General features: G+C 43.4%; 1 protein-coding gene across 1 annotated transcript; it reads right to left on the bottom strand.

The window, feature by feature from the left end:
• Positions 1–384: 384 nt before the first annotated feature.
• Positions 385–23,064, bottom strand: ppie (peptidylprolyl isomerase E (cyclophilin E)). Its single transcript, XM_060933316.1, has 10 exons — positions 22,987–23,064; positions 7,248–7,346; positions 7,076–7,119; positions 6,874–6,900; positions 6,455–6,536; positions 6,220–6,323; positions 1,931–2,054; positions 1,213–1,398; positions 830–972; positions 385–566 (listed from the first exon to the last, which is right to left on the bottom strand). Exons 1-10 carry the CDS (start codon positions 23,015–23,017, stop codon positions 498–500), a joined length of 909 nt encoding a protein of 302 aa, XP_060789299.1. The 5' UTR covers positions 23,018–23,064; the 3' UTR covers positions 385–497.
• Between the last annotated feature and the right edge of the window lie 2,422 nt (positions 23,065–25,486).

Below are 25,486 nucleotides of genomic sequence, written 5' to 3'. Positions count from 1 at the left end.
TGCTTGTGTACCTCCTTAGACAGGTAGCCAGGGCTGTGAGTCTTTGGCAGTCTCTAGGGCCTTCAGGTACGGACAGCTTGCTGTATTTATGCTTGATTGGTACTTGGGGGGGGGACCCAAAAAAACAGCAAAACTTTTGTAAACCTTTGGGGAATTTTTATTTCAGTTTGGTCTACAAAAACTTTTACACCCAAGTTTCCGAAAATATTAATAAATTAGCCTACTTTTGCTATACTGTTACATCCAATAATGCTTTTTAACAAACACTGGCAGCTGTCGTCACACTCATTTACATCCTCACACTCGCTGTGAAAGTAAAATAAAAAAATTGAAGCACATCATTTTTAAATAAAGACTGAAGATCCAGGTAAAAGCATAAGCCAGTTTTCATTATAAAAATTTATTCGATATTTACAAATCCATCATACAAAAGAAACATCTGTTTAAACCAGAAGAATTTCAAGCTCTCTCTTCACACACAAACGTTGTGCAGGTGCTCAGACGTACTCGCCACAGTCAGATATAATCACCTTCTGTTTGGGTTTGCCATCTTTATTTCCCTGAGCCTACGAAGAAAACCCAGAAGCAGCCATTAACGTAAACATTCAAATCTAATGCTCTTAAATTATCCTTAAATACAGTCGCCAGGACATGTTCAGGGTATCAGTTGCGCTTCTTCAGTCTTTCACTGGACTCTCTTACACACGTTTCCAGAAATAGGATATGAAGCCAAAAAAATCTGTTTTTTTTTTCTTTAAATAACATCACTAATGATCATCTAAAAGAGCAGCACGAAGATAATCATACACTGAGAATCACACACACACACCTCCATGGCCCGCATCACGTCCATGCCCTCCAGCAGCTCTCCGAACACCACGTGCTTGCCATCCAGCCAGTCCGTTTTATCACAGGTGATGAAGAACTGTGAGCCATTTGTGTTCGACCCAGAGTTCGCCATTGAGAGCAGACCTACACACACACACAGATGTATCGTACATATTCACATCCTCTCAATCCTAATTTTAAATACACAACATGCAAACGAGTCCGTCCAGGAAATCCGCTAAATATTTATGAGCCACAAGGTGAGAAGTTTTCTCCTTGGGTCTGACCACGAAAACTCTGACACAACCTTAATAAAAGACTAAAGGAGGACCATCGTCAGCTTTGAGACGACGTCTGTGATTTTCACTTCGTACAGATCCTCACCTGGGCCGGTGTGTTTGAGCACAAAGTTCTCGTCGTCAAACTTGCGTCCGTAGATGGACTTGCCGCCGGTGCCGTTGTGGTTGGTGAAGTCTCCTCCCTGACACATGAACTGAGGGATGATTCTGTGGAAGCTGCTGCCCTTGAAGCCGAAACCTTTCTCGTGTGTACAGAGGCAGCGGAAGTTCTCTAGCGCAAAGAAGCACAATGAATAAAATTGACACCGAGCTGCTAAAGGTGCAGCTCACTGCCAGTGTTGAATTATAAAATCACAAAAAGCTTCAGTTAACTTAGAAAACTAAACGTTTTCTTTTTCCATCAGTGTTCATGAAGTCAAGAGAAGAAGAGGGGAGAAAAGGAAGACTGACAGCTGATCGTCCTCAGGATTTGATTTTGTGTAATAGCGACACCCAGTGGTTGAGTCAGGAACTTCATTTAACTTTCTCAAAACAATCACTGATTAATTTGTGCTAGCAGTACTGGAGTAATTGTTACTCTCACTCAGGATCTTTCTATTTTCTTCTTTTGATTATCCTAACCTTTTTAGGATGCTATTTCACATGAAGAATACCTCTGCGTTAAATTACTTTGCTGTGACTTTTGGTGCTGATCTGGATCACCAAACTGGAATTTTTTTCAATCACTTATAACTGAAAAAATCATGAAAATTGACAAATCGGTTCAGGGAACCTGCTGGAATATTTTATAATTGCACTCGTACCTGCTGTCATGGGCACCACATCTGCTCTGAGTAACATGCGCAGTCTTCCTGCAGGTTTATTACCGATCTTGATGTCCATGTAGACCTGTGGGTTCACCCTGCCCTTCTTCGCTGGTAGTTCACCCTGAACACACACACACACACAACCAATCAATAACATCATCATGTGAACCTTTATTTAACTGTTAAAAGTATAAAGGAAAGCTTGTCAATCGTTTTACTGACCAACTTAATTGCATTTTGTAAATATAAACAAAATTTACTTTTTGATGTCTTTTGGATTTGAGTCATTATTACATCACCGTTCCTTTAATCAGTCCCCCCAGGATTTCGTGGGCCTTTTTGTGATTGTTGCAGGCTAAAATGTCTGATGTTGCGGGGGGTTTTCCAAAAAATTGCGATGAAAGTTGCGGTGTTTTTTAGGTTTTTGTTGCGATTACATTGCGGGAGGAAGTGAAAGTTGCGAGAAATTGTTGCGATTTTCTCTTTTTGTGATTAAAATTGAGTGATATGTTAAATATTAAGTTATTACTGAAAAACTATTGATTAAAAAAAACAGACACTGAGAAATGGTCCTATAAACAACTTTACCAATATAAAAGATTACCAGGACTACAAAACTGCAGAAAAATAGGCTTTACTTATCCAAATGCACCTGTTGGTTCAAAAGTTAAAGTGCAGAGAACCTCACAGCACAACATGAAGTTCCCTTAAAATATAATATAAATGCCTCAGTTTTCATGTAAGAAAAAAAACTATTAATACTAGTACTGTGTGCAGGCAGTCTCTCCTGAAGACTAAATTAAACAATAATTATAAACTAATTAAATAAATGGCTCAGGCTTCATAGAAGAAAAAAACAATTTGAACAGAATCTCACAGTATGATGCTGAAGCTGCCTAAACAATGGAAAATAAAATACCATTTTGGCAAAAATGTTGGCATCCATTAATTTCTTGTATCAAGTAAAAAAAATAATGTAAAGTGCACACAGTCCTTCACTGTAAACATCACACACTTTCAGTAACAGAATTTAAGCCTACAGAAACACTGACTCACGCATCATGCAGTGTTGCCAGATACTGCTGACGTTTTCCAGCCCAAAATATGTTCAAAACCCGCCAAAATGCACTTAAAACCACCCAATCTGACAACACTGCGCACATGCTGCTTCTCTTGAACGTATACACGGAAGTAAGGTGGAAGGTAGTTTGTCGACGTCACCTCAAGACGATGCCAATGATTGGTCAAATTTGCAGGAAAGTTGCGGTGATTGGATATAATTGCAACACCGCCCTGAATTCGCGGGGATTGGTTGAATTTGCGTTGAAGTTGCAAATCGCAACATCGCGAAATCCTGGAGGGTCTGTTTAATGACACTTTTTAATCGTATGGGATCTGAGGATACTAATTGTTGCAGTTTTGCAATTGGAATTTGTCCGTTCTTGCTTGATACAAGACTTCAGCTGATCGACAGTCTGTGGTCACCGTTGTCCGATTCTCCTCTTCATGATGCGCCGTATATTCTCAATAGGACACAGATCTGGATTGGCAGCAGGCCAGTCAAGCGCACGCACTCTGTCTACGAAGCCATGCTGTTATAGCCCGTGCAGATTGAGGCGTGGCATTGTCTCACTCAAATAAGCATGGACTTCACAGGAAGAGCCGTTGCCTTGATGAACGTCTCTCTAAAACCCCAATATAATCAATCAATGGTACCTTCACCCATGCTGTGGGCACTGATGCCCCCATACCATCATAGATGTTGGCTTTTGCACCTTTCTCTGATAAACCGGATGGTCGTGTTCACCTTTGGCACTGAGAAAACGAGCTGAAACGTGACTCATCTGACCACAGCACACTGTCTTTCGGCGCATCTGAGATGAGTTCATCAGGCCCAGAGAAATCAGCAGGGTTTTTGTATAGAATTGCACTGATGACTTCCTCCTTGTGTAATACAGTTTCAGGTTGCATTTCTGGATGCAGCGGTGGACTGTGTTCAGTGAAAACGGTTTTCTGAAGTCCTCCTGAGCCCATGGGGCTATATTTGTCACGTTAGCATGATGGTTTCTCAGGCAGTGCCACATGAGGGCTCGAAGGTCACACCCATTCAAGTGGTTTCCGACCTCGCCCTTTACACACTGAGACGTCTCTGAATCTTTTCTTTTCACAATATTATAGACTGTAGATTTTGAAAGATCTAAAATCTTGCATTGAGAAACGTTCTTTTTGAATTGACGAACAATTCTCTCACGAATTTTAATAATATGCAATTTATTTAGCGCCTATACAAATATGATCCAAGCGCATTACAATCAGAAACTAGTAAATGATTCAATAACTAACTAAAGACTAATAACTTAAACTAGATTAAAAGCGAGCCTTAAAAAAAAAAAAAAACGGTGTCTTCAGTCTGGCTTTGCAAACATTAACGTTCTCGGAAATATGCACATGGTCAGGCAATTTATTCCAAAGAAACAGAGCATGTGAAGAAAAAGACCCGAAGCCATAATTGTTCAGTCTGTAGGAGACTGGGACAAGCCGGATAGCAGAAGTAAAGGAACGCAAGGTTCTTCTAGGTCTATAATACACTGTCAAAAGCTCTTGTAGGTAGGAAAGAAGGCGCGAGACCATTCAGACATTTAAAAGTAGATTAATCTTGAACATAATTCTAAATTCAACTGGCAGCCAATGCAGCTCCTGTAAGACAGGCGTTATGTGATCGTATTTGCCCTTCATACGAAGAACCCGGGCTGCAGCGCTCCGAACCGTCTGAAGTTGGTTGACTAAACATTTAGGAAAGCCAAAAAGCAGAGCATTACAGCTCTCTCTCCATCTTCGAGCACACAAAAGCATGAACTAAAATCTTGGTAGTCTCTAAAGAGAAGTGCTGTTTTATTCTAGCAACAATCCCGAGATGGTAGAAGGCAGATTTAACAACAGAGTTGACGTGATTAGTCAGACAGAGTTGAGTCAAAAATGACTCCGATGTTCCGAGCATGAATAGAAGTATAAACAGTATCGTCACCAAACCCAGTGATGGTGACTGTTCAGATTTATCCTCGTTAAGTTTAAGTCTGGTGATTTGGTACAAAGCAGTGAGCCACGCCCCATCCTTCCTTCCAAAGACCGAACCCTTGGTGCTACTTCTTTTAGACCCAGTCATGTGACCAATTCACCTGCTTATTGTGGAGTCTTCCACAATGGTGTTAGTGGAATATACAATAAACTTTTCAGTCTTTTGTCTCCGTCTCAACTTTGAGTGTGTTGCAGACATCAAATTCTAACTTCAAATCATTAGTTTTCTTTTTTCAGACATGTAAAAGTTTTTTCCTTTACCTGACATGTTTCGACGGTGTATCTTCCGTCTCCATCAGAGGGTCACCCGGATGTTGGTGTGTGACGTGCTTTTGTAATCAGCTGATGTTACGGAGGTGTGGCCTCCCTGTCGGTCACACCTCCCGCTGTCAGTGTTGCCCCCTCAGGACGGCGCTGCAGGTGTGGGAGAGCATGTACGCCCCCTCATCCCTGTTTATTGTTCTTGGGCTACGCGTTCTGATTTCTATTGACTCCTTAATCCAACGGTGGAACCTGTTATTCTCTTCTTGTATGATTTGAGCATTGTCCCAGTCCATTATATGATTTTCCCTTCTGCAGTGGTCTGTTATTGCTGATTTGAGGTTCTCTTGCGTGGCTTTATCTTTTATTGCTCTTGTTTGTCTCTGTTCTGTTTCTTTTTCACATTCCTTTTTATGTTCCTTTTTTCGTGTGCTAAAACTCCTTCCTGTCTGCCCAATGTAGGTTTTATTGCATGACTGGCATGGTATTTCATATATGACATTGCATTTATTGTCTGACAGCGGGAGGCGTGACCGACCTGTCAATATTGACAGGGAGGCCACGCCTCCGTAACATCAGCTGATTATAAAAGCACGTCACACACCAACATCCGGGTGACCCTCTGATGGAGACGGAAGTTACACCGTTGAAACATGTCAGGTAAAGGAAAAAACTTTTACATGTCTGAAAAAAGAAAACTAATGATTTGATTTAATAAGAAGACATAATGAATGTAACACATCTAAAATCTAACTTCATTCGTATTTAAAAAAATAAAAATACAGCTGGTCAGTAAAACTTTTGAAAATCTTTTCTTTGTACTTTTGTCAGGTTTTTATTGCATTTTGGGAAAAAAACATTCCAATGTTTCCCAAATGGGGTTTGTATAATGACATTCCATGCGTTTTGCTGAGACGTAAACCAATCACAGCTCGTCTTTTTCCTTTTACCTCTTGGGTCGGGGTTTTGGTCGCTTCTCCGGTTGGCTCCGCCTCCTCGGCCTCCTCTATCGTCTTCCCTGAGAACTTCTTCAGCCAATCATCATCAGACCAGACTGTGAGGAGGGGGGAAAAAACAAACCCTAATGCATAAAAACACTACGCAAAGACAACGAGTAGAAATTAATTAAAACCTGTAGCCTACGCGAAACGTGGAAAACGTTTAAAAGCATGCGTTTGCACTGACCAGGTCGAGACGAGCCCTCTTTAATCCTCATGGGTTTGGCGACGTTCACTCTGATGGTCCGACCAAAGAGCTCCGACTCGTTCTAAGAAACGCGGCGATAAAAATCGAATTATTTCACCACAAAGTAGCTGTGTGAGAAGAAATAATACAGCCGAGGCTATACACTGAACTCGTGCGCTTCCTGTCTTATTAATTAAAAGGTGTAGCAGTAATTTGTGTCTTTTCCACCAGCTATTAATCCATTTCCTGAGTCCAAATCAGATTGAATTGGATTGTTCTCACTGCACATAATTAAACAAACCAAAAAAATAAAAACGTTGGCTGAAAACATCTTCCTAAAATGCTTTCATTCATTGGACCGAATTACAAAAAGTTAAAAACATTGCCAAGTGTGTACAAATGATTTCATTCAATCTTACCATGTTGTCAATGGCCGCTGCAGCATCCTGGTAAATAATATGGTGTTTAAAAAAAAAAAAAGACAAAGTTTCCATTAGATCTCTGATTAGAACAATACAGAAATATTTCCAGCAGATTGCATTTTGTCCTCGTGTTTATGAGCTGAATGGAAAAACGAATAGCAATGAAACTAATAAAATAATCAAAACCAAAAGTGATCACCTCAGCCAGCTCAAACTCGATGAAGGCAAAACCACGATGCTTCTCTGCGAGGAAAATAAACACCGAGTTCAGCTCAATAATCATAAATCACATGATGGTTTTGATACAGTTCCGACAAAAACACTTCTATCCCACTGAGATGAATGTCTTTGTTTGTTATTATTATTATTACCAGTTTCATAATCCAGAGGGATCTGAATATCTGTGATGTCGCCAAATGGAATGAACGCTGCATGCAAGACTTTCTCATCCACTTCTTCTGCTAAACCACCTAAAACACACATTTACACACACGTTACAGTCCTAATAGGACTAAATCACAGAGTAGACATGTATTCCACTTATGTTGTGCATTTATACTGAAAACTATCCGAGTAAACCTTCACTCTCAGGAATAAAGATATTAAACAGAACTGTTCCTCATCACTGATATGGTACCATTAAAGTGTATATCCTGGACCAATTTTTTTTTAATATATATGAAAGTATGTCCAGAAGGGTAATTTTGCACAAGGCCATCTGTCTACAGCAGAAAAAAAATTAAAAAACAAAACGTGTCTGGAGCCAGATTCGTGACGTTACCTGCGGAAGCGCCAGCAGGCTGCGAGAGCTTTGCACGGTTTCAGTGCACAGCCTGTGTAGAACAAGCGCTCCCATTTCTCTCTCATTGTCCGGTCTTTTGGGAAACGATGAGTACTAATCCCATCAAGATTGGTGTTGCTACACCCTCCTACGATACATCTGTTAACCATTTTAATAATTACACAATAACGTTGAAGAAATTTGCAGAAAACCACCAGGTCGTTTTCTCATAAACAAACCAGCGCTGACGTAGGATTCAGAAGGAGGCGTCCCGCACGCGACGTCACGAAAATCAATGTTTGCCGGGAAATCCAAATGCCAAGTTTTTTCAGAGGCGGACCAATTCGCCTCAAATGGCTCGATTTCGACTGAATTTTTCCGGTATTACACAAGGTAAAAAAATTGCACAAAACGTGACAGATATTTGACCAAAGTTTCATATAAAATAGGAGAATTACATTGATCTTGCTCCTGAATTTACCCGTGATATGCACTTTAATTAATCTTTTGTACCTTTAATATACGTATCTTCATCAGGAAACATGAACTTGGTGAGCCTTAGTAGTCAGTGCGCATGCGCCAGCTTGCGTGCAGCCTGCGGCGAACGCTCCTGATCCCTTTTCTCCATTTTTCCTACTTGTCTTATCTTCGCTTTTTTTTTTTTTGTTGCTATTATTCTCCAGCATGGTGGTGTAGTGGTTAGCGTTGTCGCCTCACAGCAAGAAGGTCCTGGGTTCGAGCCCCTGAGCCGGCGAGGGCCTTTCTGTGTGGAGTTTGCATGTTCTCCCCGTGTCCGCGTGGGTTTCCTCCGGGTGCTCCGGTTTCCCCCACAGTCCAAAGACATGCAGGTTAGGTTAACTGGTGACTCTAAATTGAGCGTAGGTGTGAATGTGAGTGTGAATGGTTGTCTGTGTCTATGTGTCAGCCCTGTGATGACCTGGCGACTTGTCCAGGGTGTACCCCGCCTTTCGCCCGTAGTCAGCTGGGATAGGATCCAGCTTGCCTGCGACCCTGTAGAAGGATGAAGCGGCTAGAGATAATGAGATGAGATTATTCTCCGTTACCATAACACTGTAATCAAGCCACCATGAGGGTTGCAAGAGTTTGTGTTTTTGCTCGCAGTCGCCAAACTTTTTTTCAGCGCAGCGACACAACAACTTCATGCCGCCCACATTGTTTAGACCAGCGATCAGCTAATCGAACTGAAGCCGGCCGCTCTAGCGACAAGAGCGGAGGAGATCCCCATGGTAATTTGGCAGAAAACAAAAAAAAACACAGAGGATGCAGAGGAAATAAGAAGCTACGGAGGAAGAGGGTGGCTTTGAGACAACGGAAGCTTACTGAAAAATCTTATAAGCCGTGTCTCCCCTCTATCATTATGGGGAACGTGAGGTCCCTCGGGAATAAAGTGGACGAGCTGACAGCACTGGTCCAGAGTCAGACGGAGTATCGGGAGTGTAGTTTTAGTTTAATGTGCTTCGTGGAGACATGGCTGCACCGGGATGTTCCCGACGACAACGCTACAATCAAGGGCTTCCATACGGTGCGTGCGGACAGAGACTGCGCCAGGAACGCGGCGGTCTCAAAAGTAGCCAGTCACCGGCGGCAAATCGCCGGCTATTGTCAGTCGAGTCACAAAATTTAATATTAAATATTTCTGACAGCAAAAAAAGTTGTGAACGTAAATTACATCCACTATGTCATGTATGTCCGTTGCCGCGTCAACTGTGTTTACATCCTCGACACGAGTGCAGCCATTACTGCTGCCTGTGCTGCCAGATTGCGGGTTTTCCCGCCCAATTTGGGCGGTTTTAAGTGCATTTTGGCGGGTTTTGAACATATTTTGCGCTGGAAAACGTCAGCAGTATCTGGCAACATATTTTTTTACTTAATACAAGAAATTAATGGATGCCAACGTTTTTGCCAAAATGGTATTTTATTTTCCATTGTTTAGCCAGCTTCAGCATCATACTGTGAGATTCTGTTCAAATTGTTTTTTTTCTTCTATGAAGCCTGAGCCATTTATTTTATTAGTTTATAATTATTGCTTAATTTAGTCTTCAGGAGAGACTGCCTGCACACAGATTAATAGTGTTTTTTCTTACATGAAAGCTGAGGCATTTATATTATATTTTAAGGTAACTTCATGTTGTGCTGTGAGGTTCTCTGCACTTTAACTTTAGAACCAACAGGTGCATTTGGATAAGTAAAGCCTATTTTTCTGCATTTTTGTAGTCCTGGTAATCTTTTATATTGGTAAAGTTGTTTATAGGACCATTTCTCAGTGTCTGTTTTTTTAATCAACAGTTTTTCAGTAATAACTTAATATTTAACATATCACTCAATTTTAAACAACCCCCGCGCCTCCCCCATAGTCTCCAAAATTTCTGTGGGAAACACTGGCGTGCGCAACAACGCTAATCAAGCTTAAGCTAGACGACCCGCCTCAAATACCCGTCCCGGGTAAATGTTATCCCAATTTTAGATGGCCTGTTCCAAACCATCCCGCCCCATGAAAAATTCGTACTTGCATATCTATCTATCTATCTATCTATCTATCTATCTATCTATCTATCTATCTATCCCTGCACGCTTTGCGTGCATTATGTCTGCCGCTGGCAGACATTTTACCATTTTGCACCCTGCTGTAAATTATGGCCCTTTTCCACTACCCTTTTTCAGCTCACTTCAGCTCGCTTCAGCCCGACACGGCTCGCGTTTCGACTACCAAAGAACAGCACGACTCGGCTCGCTTCAGCCCTGCTTAGCCCCTAAAACTCGCACCGTTTTGGAGTGGGGCTGAAGCGAGCCAAAGCGAGCCGAGTGAGGCTGGGGGCGTGAGCAGCCACTCCCCTGTGCACTGATTGGTGAGGAGGAGTGTCCTCACATGCCCACACACGCCCCGCGAGCACGCTGGGATCTGTAAACACTGTAAACCCGGAAGAAGAAGAATTACGAATTACGAGAATTTCTGAAGCCTTATGCGCCTCGCCTCATCTTTCCGCTCTTGGGCAATTCCATGTAAATGTCAACCTCACCATGCAAAAATAAAGCAACATGTAATACATCAAAACCACTCCCAGAGATATCACCTAGGCCTGTATTTTACACATGTGAATAAGTTGAACCAATTTGTAACCAACCTAATATGTCACTGTCAGTCTTTCTTTCTTATAATGTAAAACCCAAGCTAAAATCAACTTTGATCATGTGACGCGGTACGCGGTGGTCCGGACTACCGTTGTGGTCCGGACCACGCCGTTTTCAGGTGTGGTTCGGACCACCAAGTTCAGAAGACAAATAAAAAGTCTTACTGTGAAAATTATTTTTCACTTCCCTCGTGGCAGCTCCCGCTTTTTTACATGCGTTAGAACTGGTATCTTTTATTGCGCGTGTTTTTTACGCATGCATTTCTCTTCCGGTTTGAGAAAAAATAAATGATGTACGACTTTGTAAAAAAACTCGTATTAAATGACAAACACAGTATGATTTTGGTAAGTTTTTATTTATATCGTAATATAATACAGCATACGGTGAACTGGACCTCAATCCAGGAAAAATAATTAATTAATGCCCTCGTTTTGTATGGAAAATACGGTGATCCGGACCACCGCGTACCGCGTCATGTACAATTCTATATTATTGCCACAAGCCACAGAAATGTATGCTAAAATCCACAAAACAGCAAAACAATAGCCATCCTAAATATTATTTAAGAACTTTGATAGTTTTAGCTGATATTTAGAGAGTTTTTCAAAGGGTTATGGTGGTTAAATTGCTGATTTTCTAAACATATGCCATGTCTATTTCAGACGCGTCACATCCATAATGCTGACTTTTCCTTCCGAAACTCTGCATGAAATACAAAATATTTTATACAAAGATTTTTTAATATTCACCTTGGACCCCTCTATCAAATGGATATCTCCATTTCGACATTAGGTTTACGATTTCACAGAGTTTGATAAAAATGTACAGTCACCCAAGAAAAGTGATACTTTTTCTGTCACATCCATAACGCATCTTTTATTGGCATTTTCTGGCATGCCCTAGATGTACTATGGGAATTGTTCTTGTTCTATCACTTCTCCAGTATGGTACAGCCTTAAAATATGCAACACCTGTTTAAATACTGGGAGACAATAAAACATGCACTGGGTCATTTGTTGCCATTTTGAGTTCAAGTGTCACGTCCATAACGCTGGAATTACCCTCTTGCCAGTATCTGTTGGCGTTGTCGGTGACAACAAGCCACAGCACCAAGACCAGCAACACTAACGACTCCATGTTTATTGTTTACTATTCGGGTCGTGAGACTACCGCTTAAAAGCTCACTGATGTCACTGTTTGCGCTGCTTAACGACATCACGTGACGTCCACCCACTTTCGCTAAGTCCACCCACTTCCAGCCAGCACGGTTCAGCGCGGTTGTAGTCGAAATGCAACTCCAACAGCCCCGCTCAGCTCGACTCAGCCCAACTCAGCACGGCACGGCTCAGCCCGACTCAGCCGCGTTTGTAGTGGAAAAGCGGCATTATTTGTACCCTGCTATTCTCCCAAACTTTGAAGCCCCTGGGAACGGTAAGCGCAAAGGGGAAGGGCTTGCCGTCCTTGTGAACAACCGGTGGTGTAACCCAGCTCACATCACCGTGAAGGAGCGCATCTGCAGCCCGGATTTTGAACTGTGTGCTGTCGGACTTCGTCCATATTATCTGCCCAGGGAGTTTTCGAATGTCATCATGGTGGCTGTTTACGTTCCCCCTTCTGCAAACCCGAACACTGCTCGTGACACTATTCACTCTGCAATAACCCGGCTACAGACTCAACACCCGAGTGCATTCATTGCTATCTTGGGTGACTTTAAATCATGTTAATTTGGACAAAACACTTTCCACTTTCACCCAATTTGTGAACTGTCCTACCAGAGAGGGAAGAACAATAGACCTGCTGTATGCTAATGTCAAAGAGGCTTACAGCTGTTGCCCCCTCCCCACCACTGGGCAGGTCAGATCACAACCTGATTCACCTCTCCCCCTGCTATGTGCCTCTGGTGAAGACTGTCCACCACATCAAAGATAGTGAGGAGATGGACAGACGAGGCCAACGAGACACTGCAGGGATGCTTCGAGGTGACGGACTGGCAGACACTGCGTGAGCCCCACGGAGACGACATCAATGGGCTCACAGAGTGCATTACAGGATACATCAACTTCTGTGTGGACACCATTGTCCCAGCTAGGACTGTCAAGGCCTCTGCATGCTCTTGCAACAAGGCTTTCGCAAATAGCTTTTCGCAGACAGTTGTAATTTATCGTTGAGCGGGGAGTAATAGGCGTGCGCAATGTTATTCACCACCACAACGCAAGGGGGCGCGAAGTCACGAAATCGCTAGGAGTAGTTGGTGGGTGTGGTTAGTGGAGTGTTTATCCTCCGGTTACTTATAATGACTAGAACTGGAGTCGTATAGATGTACGTACTTCCTCACTTCCTCGATCAACCGCTCTTCGTGCTGCTCCATCTTCGCTCGTGTTTTTAAAAATAGCGGTCATGAAAACAAAACAAACCGGGAAAGTAGGGAAGCGGAAGTGCGTGTACAGCAGATGTAGAGTGGACCAATCAGAGCCCTCTTGTCTGCGACGCTGTCTGCGGTGGTCACAATTTTTGGGAGGTGCACGCAGAGCGTCTGCGAAGGGGGGGGGCTTCGCAGACGCCATCTGCGAGGACTGGGTTGCCAGCATAAATTGACCTTCATCTGTTACCCCAACAACAAGCCGTGGGTAACGAAGGACATCAAAGCCCTCTTAAATGAGAAGAGGGCTTTCAGAGCCGGCAACAAGGAGGAGGTGCGAGGAGTACAGCGTGAACTGAGAGCAACGATTAGGGAGGCCAAGGAAAAGTACAGGAGGAAGTTGGAGTGGAAACTCCAACAGAACAACATGAGAGTGGAATGAAGACCAGCACTGGTTACAAGTCAACCAACAGTGAAGGAGTGGATAGCAATGTGGAAAGGGCGAATGAGCTGAATCTTTACTTCAACAGATTCTATGGCATGAACCCAACCCACCACCACCACTCTCCTGCAGGACGGTTACAACCACACACTTCACATTCTCTCCCCTCCCCCGCCTCTTCTTGCCCAACCTCATCCCCATTTCAGGACCTCGCTCGCACCTCCTCAACAGACCCCCTGGCTGAGCACCCCCCCCTCCAAGAAACACCATCCCTCCCCCACCCATCACCTCCACACCGATCATCAGCGAGGAGCAAGTGAGAAGACAGCTGAAGAGACTCCATGCAGGAAAATCAGCAGGCCCAGATGGTGTTAGCCCCAGGGCCCTGAAGACCTGCACCCTCCAGCTAAGTGGAGTACTTCAGCATGTCTTCAACACGAGCCTGGGTCTTCAGAGAGTCCCCGTGCTATGGAAGACGTCATGCCTCATCCCTGTACCGAAGAAGCCACGTCCCAGTGACCTCAAAGACTACAGGCCCGCGGCATTGACGTCACACATCATGAAGACCCTTGAGAGACTCATCCTGGAGCAGATCCGGCCTATGGTCCAACCACTTCTTGACCCCCTTCAGTTCACCTACCAGCCCCGTCTTGGAGTAGAGGACGCAATCATCTAACTGCTCAACAAAGTCTATGGCCACCTGGACAAGCCAGCCAGCACTATGAGGATCATGTTTTTTTTATTTCTCCAGTGCTTTTGACACCATCCGGCCGGCTCTGCTGGGTGAGAAGTTGACAGCGATGCAGGTGGATGCCCCACTGGTGTCCTGGATTGTGGATTATTTGACTGGCAGACCACAGTACATGCGCTTGCAGTACTGTGTCTCGGACAGAGTGATCAGCAACACCGGGGCTTCACAAGGGACTGTCCTTTCTCCTTTCCTTTTCACTCTCTACACCACTGATTTCAACTACTGCACGGAGACCTGCCACCTCCAGAAATTTTCTGATAACTCAGCAGTGGTTGGACGTATTACTGGTGGTGATGAGAGCGAGTACAGGATGGTAGTGGACAATTTTGTCACGTGGAGCAGGAAGAACCACCTACAGCTCAACGTGACGAAGACGAAAGAACTGGTGGTTGATCTGAAGAGAATCAGGGCTCTGGTGAACCCTGTTAACATCCAAGGGGTCAGTGTGGACATGGTGGAGGAATATAAGTACCTGGGGGTGTACTTGGATAATAAACTGGACTGGTCCAAAAACGTGGACACAGCATACAAAAAGGGCCAGAGCAGTCTCTATTTTCTGAGACGGCTGAGGTCCTTCAACATCTGCCGAATGATGCTGCGGATGTTCTAGGAGTCTGTGGTGGCCAGCACCATCTTGTACACTGTCGTCTGCTGGTGAAGGACACTAATGGCCCTTTTCCACTACCCTTTTTCAGCTCACTTCAGCTCGCTTCAGCTCACTTCAGCCCGACACAGCTCGCGTTTCGACTACCAAAAACCAGCACGACTCAGCTCGTTTCAGCCCTGCTTAGCCCCTAAAACTCGCACCGTTTTGGAGTGGGGCTGAAGCGAGCCAAGCCGTGCCGAGTGAGGTTGGGGGCGTGAGCAGACACTCCCCTGTGCACTGATTGGTGAGGAGGCGTGTCCTCACATGCCCACACACGCCCCGCGAGCGCGCTGGGATCTGTAAACACCGCAAACCCGGAAGGAGAAGAATTACGAGAATTTCTGAAGCCTTATGTGCCTCCCCTCATCTATACGCTCTTGCCAGTGTCTGTCCGCGTTGTCGGTGACAACAAGCCACAGCACCAAGACCAGCAACACTAACGACTTCATGTCCTCCATGTTTATTGTTTACTCTCCGGGTCGTGAGACTACCGCTTAAAAGCTCACTGATGTCACTGTTTGTGCTGCTTAACGACATCACGCGACGTCCACCCACTTTCGCTAACTCCACCCAATGTGTCCACCCACTTCCAGCCAGCACGGTTCAGCGCGGTTGTAGTCGAAATGCAACTCCAACAGCCCCGCTCAGCCCGACTCAGCACGGCACGGCTCAGCCCGACTCAGCCGCGTTGGTAGTGGAAAAGCGGCATAACAGACTCAATAAGATCATCAGGAAGGCCGGCCATGTTGTAGGCGTGGAGCTGGACTCGCTGACAGTGGTGTTGGAGAAGAGGACACTGTCCAAAATAAAGACAATCTTAGACTGTCCTTCCCACCCTCTACATGAGGAGCTGATCAGCCACAGGAGCACGTTCAGTAAACGGGTGATTCTTCCACGCTGCACATCTGAGAGACCCAGGAAATCATTCCTACCTGCTGCAGTCAAGCTGTACAATGCCACTGTATAACTGTGGTACACTGTCTTACCACGTATCCTTAACTCAGGTGCAATATATGTATATAGGAATCATGTACAGTGGGGCAAAAAAGTATTTAGTCAGTCACCAATTGTGCAAGTTCTCCCACTTAAAAAGATGAGAGAGGCCTGTAATTTTCATCATAGGTACACTTCAACTATGAGAGACAGAATGGGGGGAAAGAATCCAGGAAATCACATTGTAGGATTTTTAATGAATTAATTGGTAAATTCCTCGGTAAAATAAGTATTTGGTCACCTACAAACAAGCAAGATTTCTGGCTCTCACAGACCTGTAACTTCTTCTTTAAGAGGCTCCTCTGTCCTCCACTCGTTACCTGTATTAATGGCACCTGTTTGAACTCGTTATCAGTATAAAAGACACCTGTCCACAACCTCAAACAGTCACACTCCAAACTCCACTATGGCCAAGACCAAAGAGCTGTCAAAGGACACCAGAAACAAAACTGTAGACCTGCACCAGGCTGGGAAGACTGAATCTGCAATAGGTAAGCAGCTTGGTGTGAAGAAATCAACTGTGGGAGCAATTATTAGAAAATGGAAGACGTACAAGACCACTGATAATCTCCCTCGATCTGGGGCTCCACGCAAGATCTCACCCCGTGGGGTCAAAATGATCACAAGAACAGTGAGCAAAAATCCCAGAACCACACGGGGGGACCTAGTGAATGACCTGCAGAGAGCTGGGACCAAAGTAACAAAGGCTACCGTCAGTAACACACTACGCCGCCAGGGACTCAAATCCTGCAGTGCCAGACGTGTCCCCCTGCTTAAGCCAGTACATGTCCAGGCCCGTCTGAAGTTTGCTAGAGAGCGTTTGGATGATCCAGAAGAGTATTGGGAGAATGCTATATGGTCAGATGAAACCAAAATAGAACTTTTTGGTAAAAACTCAACTTGTCATGTTTGGAGGAGAAAGAATGCCGAGTTGCATCCAAAGAACACCATACCTACTGTGAAGCATGGGGGTGGAAACATCACGCTTTGGGGCTGTTTTTCTGCACAGGGACCAGGACGACTGATGCGTGTAAAGGAAAGAATGAATGGGGCCATGTATCGTGAGATTTTGAGTGAAAACCTCCTTCCATCAGCAAGGCCATTGAAGATGAAACGTGGCTGGGTCTTTCAGCATGACAATGATCCCAAACACACCGCCCGGGCAACGAAGGAGTGGCTTCGTAAGAAGCATTTCAAGGTCCTGGAGTGGCCTAGCCAGTCTCCAGATCTCAACCCCATAGAAAATCTTTGGAGGGAGTTGAAAGTCTGTGTTGCCCAGCGACAGCCCCAAAACATCACTGCTCTAGAGGAGATCTGCATGGAGGAATGGGCCAAAATACCAGCAACAGTGTGTGAAAACCTTGCGAAGACTTACAGAAAACGTTTGACCTCTGTCACTGCCAAAGGGTATATAACAAAGTATTGAGAAGAACTTTTGTTATTGACCAAATACTTATTTTCCACCATAATTTGCAAATAAATTCTTTAAAAATCAGACAATGTGATTTTCTGGATTTTTTTTCTCATTCTGTCTCTCATAGTTGAAGTGTACCTATGATGAAAATTACAGGCCTCTCTCATCTTTTTAAGTGGGAGAACTTGCACAATTGGTGACTGACTAAATACTTTTTTGCCCCACTGTATATAGAATCACTTCATTTTGCTTTTATTTGAAGTTACTGAGCTTATTTAAATTTATTATATTTTAATTCTTTTTTCAGATGATTTTATCTTCTATTTTTAGACATGTTTACTACTTCTCTGATTCAGGAACTTCGTAGCAAATTTCAATTTCCCTCCGGGGATTAGTATAGGTAATCATATGGGGCCGAGTAAAATTAAGGATCCATTTCACGAGTGAAATGGATCCTTAATTTTACGAGGAACCATACGATTACTTGTTTATAATATATCGGGCCAAATTCATACTTCGGAAGCCATTCGAGTTCACAACATTTGTCATTCACGTTTTCTGAACCAATCAGGGCGCGAGACTATCTTGCACGTTTGAATCAGTTTCTAAAGCGTCTTTCATCATGACACGGCGACACGACACGAGAATTTACATCTTTCAGGATTGATCCCGGATATTTCTCTTGTCTCAGATGCCGATCCAATGCTGCCTGCATTACTTTAAGAGAGTCTGGTTTGCAGTTTCCCGCATTTTCTTTCCTCACGTCTGCGTAAAACTGCGATAGCACCTTGTCTAACTCACAGCATTCATACGCCACTAGACAGTCGTTTATTTGTCTTTCTGCGGCTCATTACTTAAAACACAAAGCCAAAAATTTACTTTTTTTGGTATTTTCAGTTTCGCTTTCAGCTTTCAATTGGTTTATCATTTCTTCGTCAAATATAGCAAAACACGGCATTGCTGAGTCGGCCATTTTGTTGACAAAATTTGATAATTTTTGTAACCGTAACCAAGCAACGGACTAGCCAATAACATTTCAGAAATACGGCCCTGTGTTAAGGAAAAAAGCCCTCCTTGATTGACCAATCAGAATTGAGTAATTTGGCCCTATGTACAGTGGGTACAGAAAGTATTCAGACCCCTTTAAATTTTTCACCCTGTTTCATTGCAGCCATTTGCTAAAATCAAAAAAGTTCATTTTATTTCTCATTAATGTACACTCAGCACCCCATCTTGACAGAAAAACAGATATGTAGACATTTTTGCAAATGTATTAAAAAAGAAAAACAAATATCACATGGTCATAAGTATTCAGACCCTTTGCTGTGACACTCATATTTAACTCACATGCTGTCCATTTCTTCTGATCCTCCTTGAGATGGTTCTGCTCCTTCATTGGAGTCCAGCTGTGTTTAATTAAACTGATTGGACTTGATTAGGAAAGGCACACACCTGTCTATATAAGACCCCGTCCACACGTAGCCGGGTATCTGCTAAATCGAAGATATTTTTCTACGTTTTGGCCTGTCATCCACATGAAAACACATCAAAAACGAATATTTAAAAAAACTCCGGGCAAAGTGAAGATTTTTGAAAACTCCGTGTATGCCTTTTCGTGTAGACAGAGATAACCGGAGTTTTGCGTTTTAGAACGTCACAATCTGCGCCAAAAAATGACAACAAATCTGCCCTGACGTCAAACGTGCGACCTTTGTTTACTGCAGAAGCCAGATTAAGCATGGACTTAAGCTAGCCGCACACCACGGCGATCCACGCGGTACCGAACCGACCCATTTCAGAGCCGACTCCCGACAGGGCACGCACATATCCCCCGACTGTTGACGAGTGCAGTCGCGATTGAAGCGACACGTGACAACTTAATAGCTTTGTGATTGGCTATTGGATATAGTTACTGTTAAATCCAACACTTGAAGATGCTACAGGCTGAATTACAAATGACACAACACGGAATATGTAGCGCACTATCTAGGCTGCATGAGCTATTATTCCCAACCTTAAATAGTGCACTTATATAGGGGAGTTAAAGCGATTTGGAATTCAGCCACACAACTTGAGCAGAGTGGCTTTCCAGCCCACTGTGTCTATGGATAAAGCTTCAGTCTATGGAATTACAGTATATACCTGCATTAGGTGCTACCAACACGTATTTCTCGCGCTAGAAATTGTGTTTAATGATGTCACGTGCTATATGCGAAAGATATGATTGGCTATTGCTAGCGACTCTCGCCGATCAGTCTGGCTCCCGATTAGTTTTTCGAATCGGCTGTGAGATGAGTCGGTACCATCGAAAACTAGTCTTTACGCCTGACTCGTGACTTCAGCTGGCTCGGTACGCTGAAAATCGGCGTAGTGTGCGGCTAGGTAAAGAGTAATGGATCGGAGTAGTGCCTTGAAAGCGTTAATTATTGTGCAGGTGCTATTTACATGTTTAATTTTAGAAGCCCAACTACTGCTCCAAGAGCACAGGCGATGTGATTAGGGGGTAGGATTTGGGGAAATAGCCATCTACAGGTTTGGAATGCTTATGAATGTGATTGAAAACGCAGATGTTCGGTTATGTGTGGAAGGGATTTTTTTCGAAGACGAGGTGGTGTGGATAAAACATTTTTATAAACGGAGGGGGGGAAAATGTTCGGTTTTAAAAATACCCGGCTACGTGTGTACATGGCATAAGACCTTACAGCTCACAGTGCATGTCATAGCAAATGAGAATCATGAGGTCGAAGGAACTGCCCAAGGAGCTCAGAGACAGAATTGTAGCAAGGCACAGATCTGGCCAAGGTTACAAAAGAATTTCTGCAGCACTCAAGGTTCCTAAGAGCACAGCGGCCTCCATAATCCTTAAATGGAAGAAGTTTGGGACGACCAGAACTCTTCCTAGACCTGGCCGTCCAGCCAAACTGAGCAATCGTGGGAGAAGAGCCTTGGTGAGAGAGGTAAAGAAGAACCCAAAGATCACTGTGGCTGAGCTCCAGAGATGCAGTAGGGAGATAGGAGAAAGTTCCACAAAGTCAACCATCACTGCAGCCCTCCACCAGTCGGGGGTTTATGGCAGAGTGGCCCGACGGAAGCCTCTCCTCAGTGCAAGACATATGAAAGCCCACACAGAGTTTGCCAAAAAACAGATGAAGGACTCCCAGACTATGAGAAATAAGATTCTCTGGTCTGATGAGACGAAGAGTGACCTTTTTGGCGTTAATTCTAAGCGGTATGTGTGGAGAAAACCAGGCACTGCTCATCACCTGCCCAATACAATCCCAGCAGTGAAACATGGTGGTGGCAGCATGATGCTATGGGGGTGTTTGTCAGCTGCAGGGACAGGACGACTGGTTGCAATTGAAGGAAAGATGAATGCGGCCAAGTACAGAGATATCCTGGAAGAAAACCTCTTCCAGAGTGCTCAGGACCTCAGACTGGGCCGAAGGTTCACCTTCCAACAAGACAATGACCCTAAGCACACAGCTAAAATAACAAAGGAGTGGCTTCGGAACAACTCTGTGACCATTCTTTAGGGCTGTAACAATATGCGTATCGAAATCCGCAGAGCCACGATCCGTGTCGAGATACAAGAAGGCAGAATCGCGGTACACCCTTTCAAACTTCTCCTCAGCCCAAAAACAGAGGTGCTTCCAAACTTCAATTTATGAATACTTTACTTTTTATTTAAATTACATTTTAAACTTACTTAAATTACTTTTATTTTTTATATCTATTAGAACGTCGTTTTTTTCGCCGACCTGCGACAATCTTCTGCGAGTCACGCAACGTCCACACTCGCCACTGGCAACCATATGGCGTCCTTGGCCACCAGAGCATTCGTTTCTTTTAAGCGGTCGCCATTCTGGTTGCGACGCGGGGAGCGAATCTGTAAACAAGCAGCTCATTGGCTGGCTAGGTGTGCCACAAGCCAATCACAATCACCGACAAAGCTGCCTTGACCGGAAAGGCATGCAGTGTTGCCAGATTGGGCAGTTTTAGGTGCTTTTTGGCGGGTTTTGAACATATTTTGGGGTGGAAAACGTCAGCAGTATCTGGCAACACTGAAGGCATGTCTGCTTGAACGTTAGCGGCAGTTACGCAGAAGCCTTCTGCGGCAGTTACACTTTGACACGCGAGCAATGTTTCACTATAAAAATTCTGTAATTTTCATCTGTTTTCCGCGATCACAGAAAATCATTGGCCCTATGAGAGTGAGACAGTGTGAGAGCCACCCCTATCCCCCCCCCAAAAAAAAATCTTAACGGATTTACACGATTTGGAAAAATGACTTTTTCAGAACCGAAAAAAACAGAGCTTCCGGCTCAACAGTATTTTGAGAAATAAAACAATCTTTGGATATACATTTGTTCATTTTTGCATACATATTACTCATTCTCTGCAGTGGTCTGAATTATTTGTTATTAAATAGTTAATGTAAGTAAGTAAACGTTAAGTCAAATTTACTACTTAAAAAAAACATATTTTAAAAAAATCGTGGGTATATCGACTCGTGGGTCAAAAATTGTGATACGAATCAAATTGTGAGTTGGGTGTATCGTTACAGCCCTACCATTCTTGACTGGCCCAGCCAGAGCCCAGACCTAAACCCAATTGAGCATCTCTGGAGAGACCTGAAAGTGGCTGTCCACCAACGTTCACCATCCAACCTGACGGAACTGGAGAGGATCTGCAAGGAAGAATGGCAGAGCATCCCCAAATCCAGGTGTGAAAAACTTGTTGCATCATTCCCAAGACGACTCATGGCTGTACGAGCTCAAAAGGTGCTTCTACTCAATACTGAGCAAAGGGTCTGAATACTTATGACCATGTGATATTTCAGTTTTTCTTTTTTAATAAATTTGCAAAAATGTCTACATTTCTGTTTTTTTCTGTCAAGATGGGGTGCTGAGTGTACATTAATGAGAAATAAAATGAACTTTTTTGATTTTAGCAAACGGCTGCAATGAAACAAAGAGTGAGAAATTTAAAGGGGTCTGAATACTTTCCGTACCCACTGTATTATAAATAAAAGTAATTCTTATTCTTATAAGGTACTTAAAAAAATACCTTTATAAGAATCAGAATTCTTATAAAGGAGAATATTAATCTTTTTTATTTAAAAAGAGATGAGATTAATTTTACATATTTAAATTAAATGTATAATTTTATTAGGATTTTTAAAAATTATCACAAAATTTAACACTAACACACAAATACAAACTAGCTAGCCACACTTCACAAAAAAGCAGTGAAAAATTAAAATAAATTAAATGAAAAATATATATTTTTAAAAAAGTTAAATAATAAAATTAAAAAAAAAACAGCAAGTCAAACGGGACGGCTTTTTTTAAAATGCGATTTTATTTAAATAAAATTCTAATTATATTTAAAAAGTACAATTCTCCTTTTTACATTTTAAAGAATTTCTAGAAGGCTGAAAATAATTTTGGTTTTCTGAAAAAAGCATAAAATCTGATTATAAATACGTACCGTCTGTAACTTATCATTAAACAAATAATTTCTTCCAAACTAATCATAAAAAACTAATCAAAATATTATAAAAATAATCCTTACCAACATAAAGCACACGTTTGGCCGCCGCCATGTTGTTTTTAACCTTTCACCTCTGACCAGCAGGATGTGACACCTTCTCAGTGTTATTTTCCCCTCCACTCGTATTAGGACAAATCCCGCCTCCCGAACTAGTATTGGTTACATTCCATTAAGCATTCTGAGCTATAATTGGTCAGTCCTTTAAGCCTTTAGTTGGTTGGACAATTCAGACGTCTGTCACGTCACCATTCCAGCCAGGCAGAAAAAACGAAAACTGTTGAGAATGATAATTAAAAAGTTATAAACATAAATAGCTCGCGTATATACGTTTAGATTTTATTCCAGATGTTTTAAATCACGCTTTAGTTAGTTTTCTTGGTGGATAATGTTTTTGCGACTATAAAACGTGAAGTAATCTGCTAGCTCAGGAGGCGGGGTTAGACCGAAATAAGGTGTAGAAAAAAACATCGCTTCTTTCTTTACTGTTCTTCCGCCATCTTCTGTTCTGGCGTAGAATTTTGTTTTTTTTTTTTAAATGGAGAAATTCATTTTGAATCCAGAAGTTATTTTGAGATAGAGGGGCCAGACGTCCCTGTTGAGCCTCACTTTAATTTTAACACAGTGGCTGGATGGGTCTGTGAGAGATGTTGATTTCTGCAACAGTTCTGAAGAAAATCAGTTTGAAATCCCCTGAGTCTTGGGAACTGAGACTTACTAAGCCCACCGGGCTGCGACAAATTGCGAACGCCATTCGCGAGAGAGTTTCAAAAGTGTCTTGAAACATTCGCGGGGCTTCTCAATTTCTTCGCATGAGTCGCAAAGTGTCGCTCCTTCGTCGCTGAAATTTTGAACATGCTCAAAAAATTCGCGCGACAAAATTTCTCTCAAAATAGCCGCAAATGTACGGAAGCCGCGAGAGGCCCTTCATATAATCTTTTTTTATTCACCTTGTTATCCCAAGATAACGACATAATTAATTCAGGATCTCGAGAAAACAACACAACTAATTCGAGATCTCGAGAAAACAAAACCGTTATTTCATGATCTCGAGTAAACAGCTGAGAAATGGTTCATTCAGGTGCGCCAAGAGACTTGTGATACGCTGACTTTGGGGCTATTTCTCATTCTGTATAGACGCAACTTTGGTCATTAGAATGTCTGGAATAATCGATCACCTAATAAGGCAATATTTTGATCAGGGGTTGACACGGAGAGATTGCATTAAGTCTTTTAATAAGGGATAATTTCAAAATTAGTCTGCGGCACCTCCGCAGAAGACTGGCCCGGCTTCGTCTCTACCGACGGAGATACAGTGATCCAGCTGAGATCATGAAATAATTTTGTTTTCTCGAGATCACGGAATAACGGTTTTGTTTTCTCGAGATCTCGAATTAGTTGTGTTGTTTTCTCGAGATCCTGAATTAATTATGTCGTTATCTCGGGATAACAAGGTGAAGAAAAAAGATTATATGAAGGGCCTCTCGCGGCTTCCGTACAAATGCGTCGCTGGTGTCGCAAAGCCGTCGCGAACCCTTCTCGAGTCAGTTTCCGTGAGGCTTCCTCTACTTCCCTGCCTGCCGAGGGAAAGCCGGGCTGCGACAGCCTGCGACTAGTTGGAGACACAACAATTACGATAAAATATGCAAATTAGCAACAATTTTCACTTGGAATCACACTGAATTGATATTCGCATATTTTACCGCAATTGTCCTGTCTCCAACTAGTCGCAGGCTGTCGCAGCCCGGCTTTCCCTCGGCAGGCAGGGAAGTAGAGGAAGCATCACGGAAACTGACTCGAGAAGGGTTCGTGACGGCTTTGCGACACCAGCGACGCATTTGCAGCTATTTTGAGAGAAATTTTGTCGCACGAATTTTTTGAACATGTTCAAAATTTCAGCGATGAAGGAGCGACACTTTGCGACTCATGCGAGGAAATTGAGAAGCCCCGCGAATGTTTCAAGACACTTTTGAAACTCTCTCGCAAATGACGTTTGCAATGTGTCGCAAGCCGTCGCAGCCCAGTGAGATACTAGCTTAATTTGTATATTTTATCGCAATTGTCGTGTCTCCAACTAGTCGCAGGCTGTTGCAGCCCGGCTTTCCCTCGGCAGGCAGGGAAGTAGAGGAAGCATCATGGAAACTGACTTGAGAAGGGTTCGCGACGGCTTTGCGACACCAGCGATGCATTTGCAGCTATTTTGAGAGAAAATTTCTCATTCATCTCGTTATCTCTAGCCGCTTTATCCTGTTCTACAGGGTCGCAGGCAAGCTGGAGCCTATCCCAGCTGACTACGGGCGAAAGGCGGGGTACACCCTGGACAAGTCGCCAGGTCATCACAGGGCTGACACATAGACACAGACAACCATTCACACTCACATTCACACCTACGGTCAATTTAGAGTCACCAGTTAACCTAACCTGCATGTCTTTGGACTGTGGGGGAAACCGGAGCACCCGGAGGAAACCCACGCGGACACGGGGAGAACATGCAAACTCCGCACAGAAAGGCCCTCGCCGGCCA

The sequence above is a fragment of the Neoarius graeffei genome, chromosome 11, assembly GCF_027579695.1.
Source record: "Neoarius graeffei isolate fNeoGra1 chromosome 11, fNeoGra1.pri, whole genome shotgun sequence".
Taxonomy (NCBI): domain Eukaryota; kingdom Metazoa; phylum Chordata; class Actinopteri; order Siluriformes; family Ariidae; genus Neoarius; species Neoarius graeffei.
The sequence above is the reverse complement of the archived record's forward strand: the minus strand, read 5'-3'. Positions and strand labels throughout refer to the sequence as shown.

Excerpts from the sequence above, each read along its gene's own strand:
- ppie (XM_060933316.1), bottom strand. The coding sequence starts at position 23,017 with ATGGCGGCGGCCAAACGTGTGCTTTATGTTG. Across the intron at positions 7,120-7,247 it reads CCCTCTGGATTATGAAACTG|AGAAGCATCGTGGTTTTGCC; the intron begins GTAATAATAATA and ends TTTTCCTCGCAG. Across the intron at positions 6,901-7,075 it reads TCGAGTTTGAGCTGGCTGAG|GATGCTGCAGCGGCCATTGA; the intron begins GTGATCACTTTT and ends ATTATTTACCAG.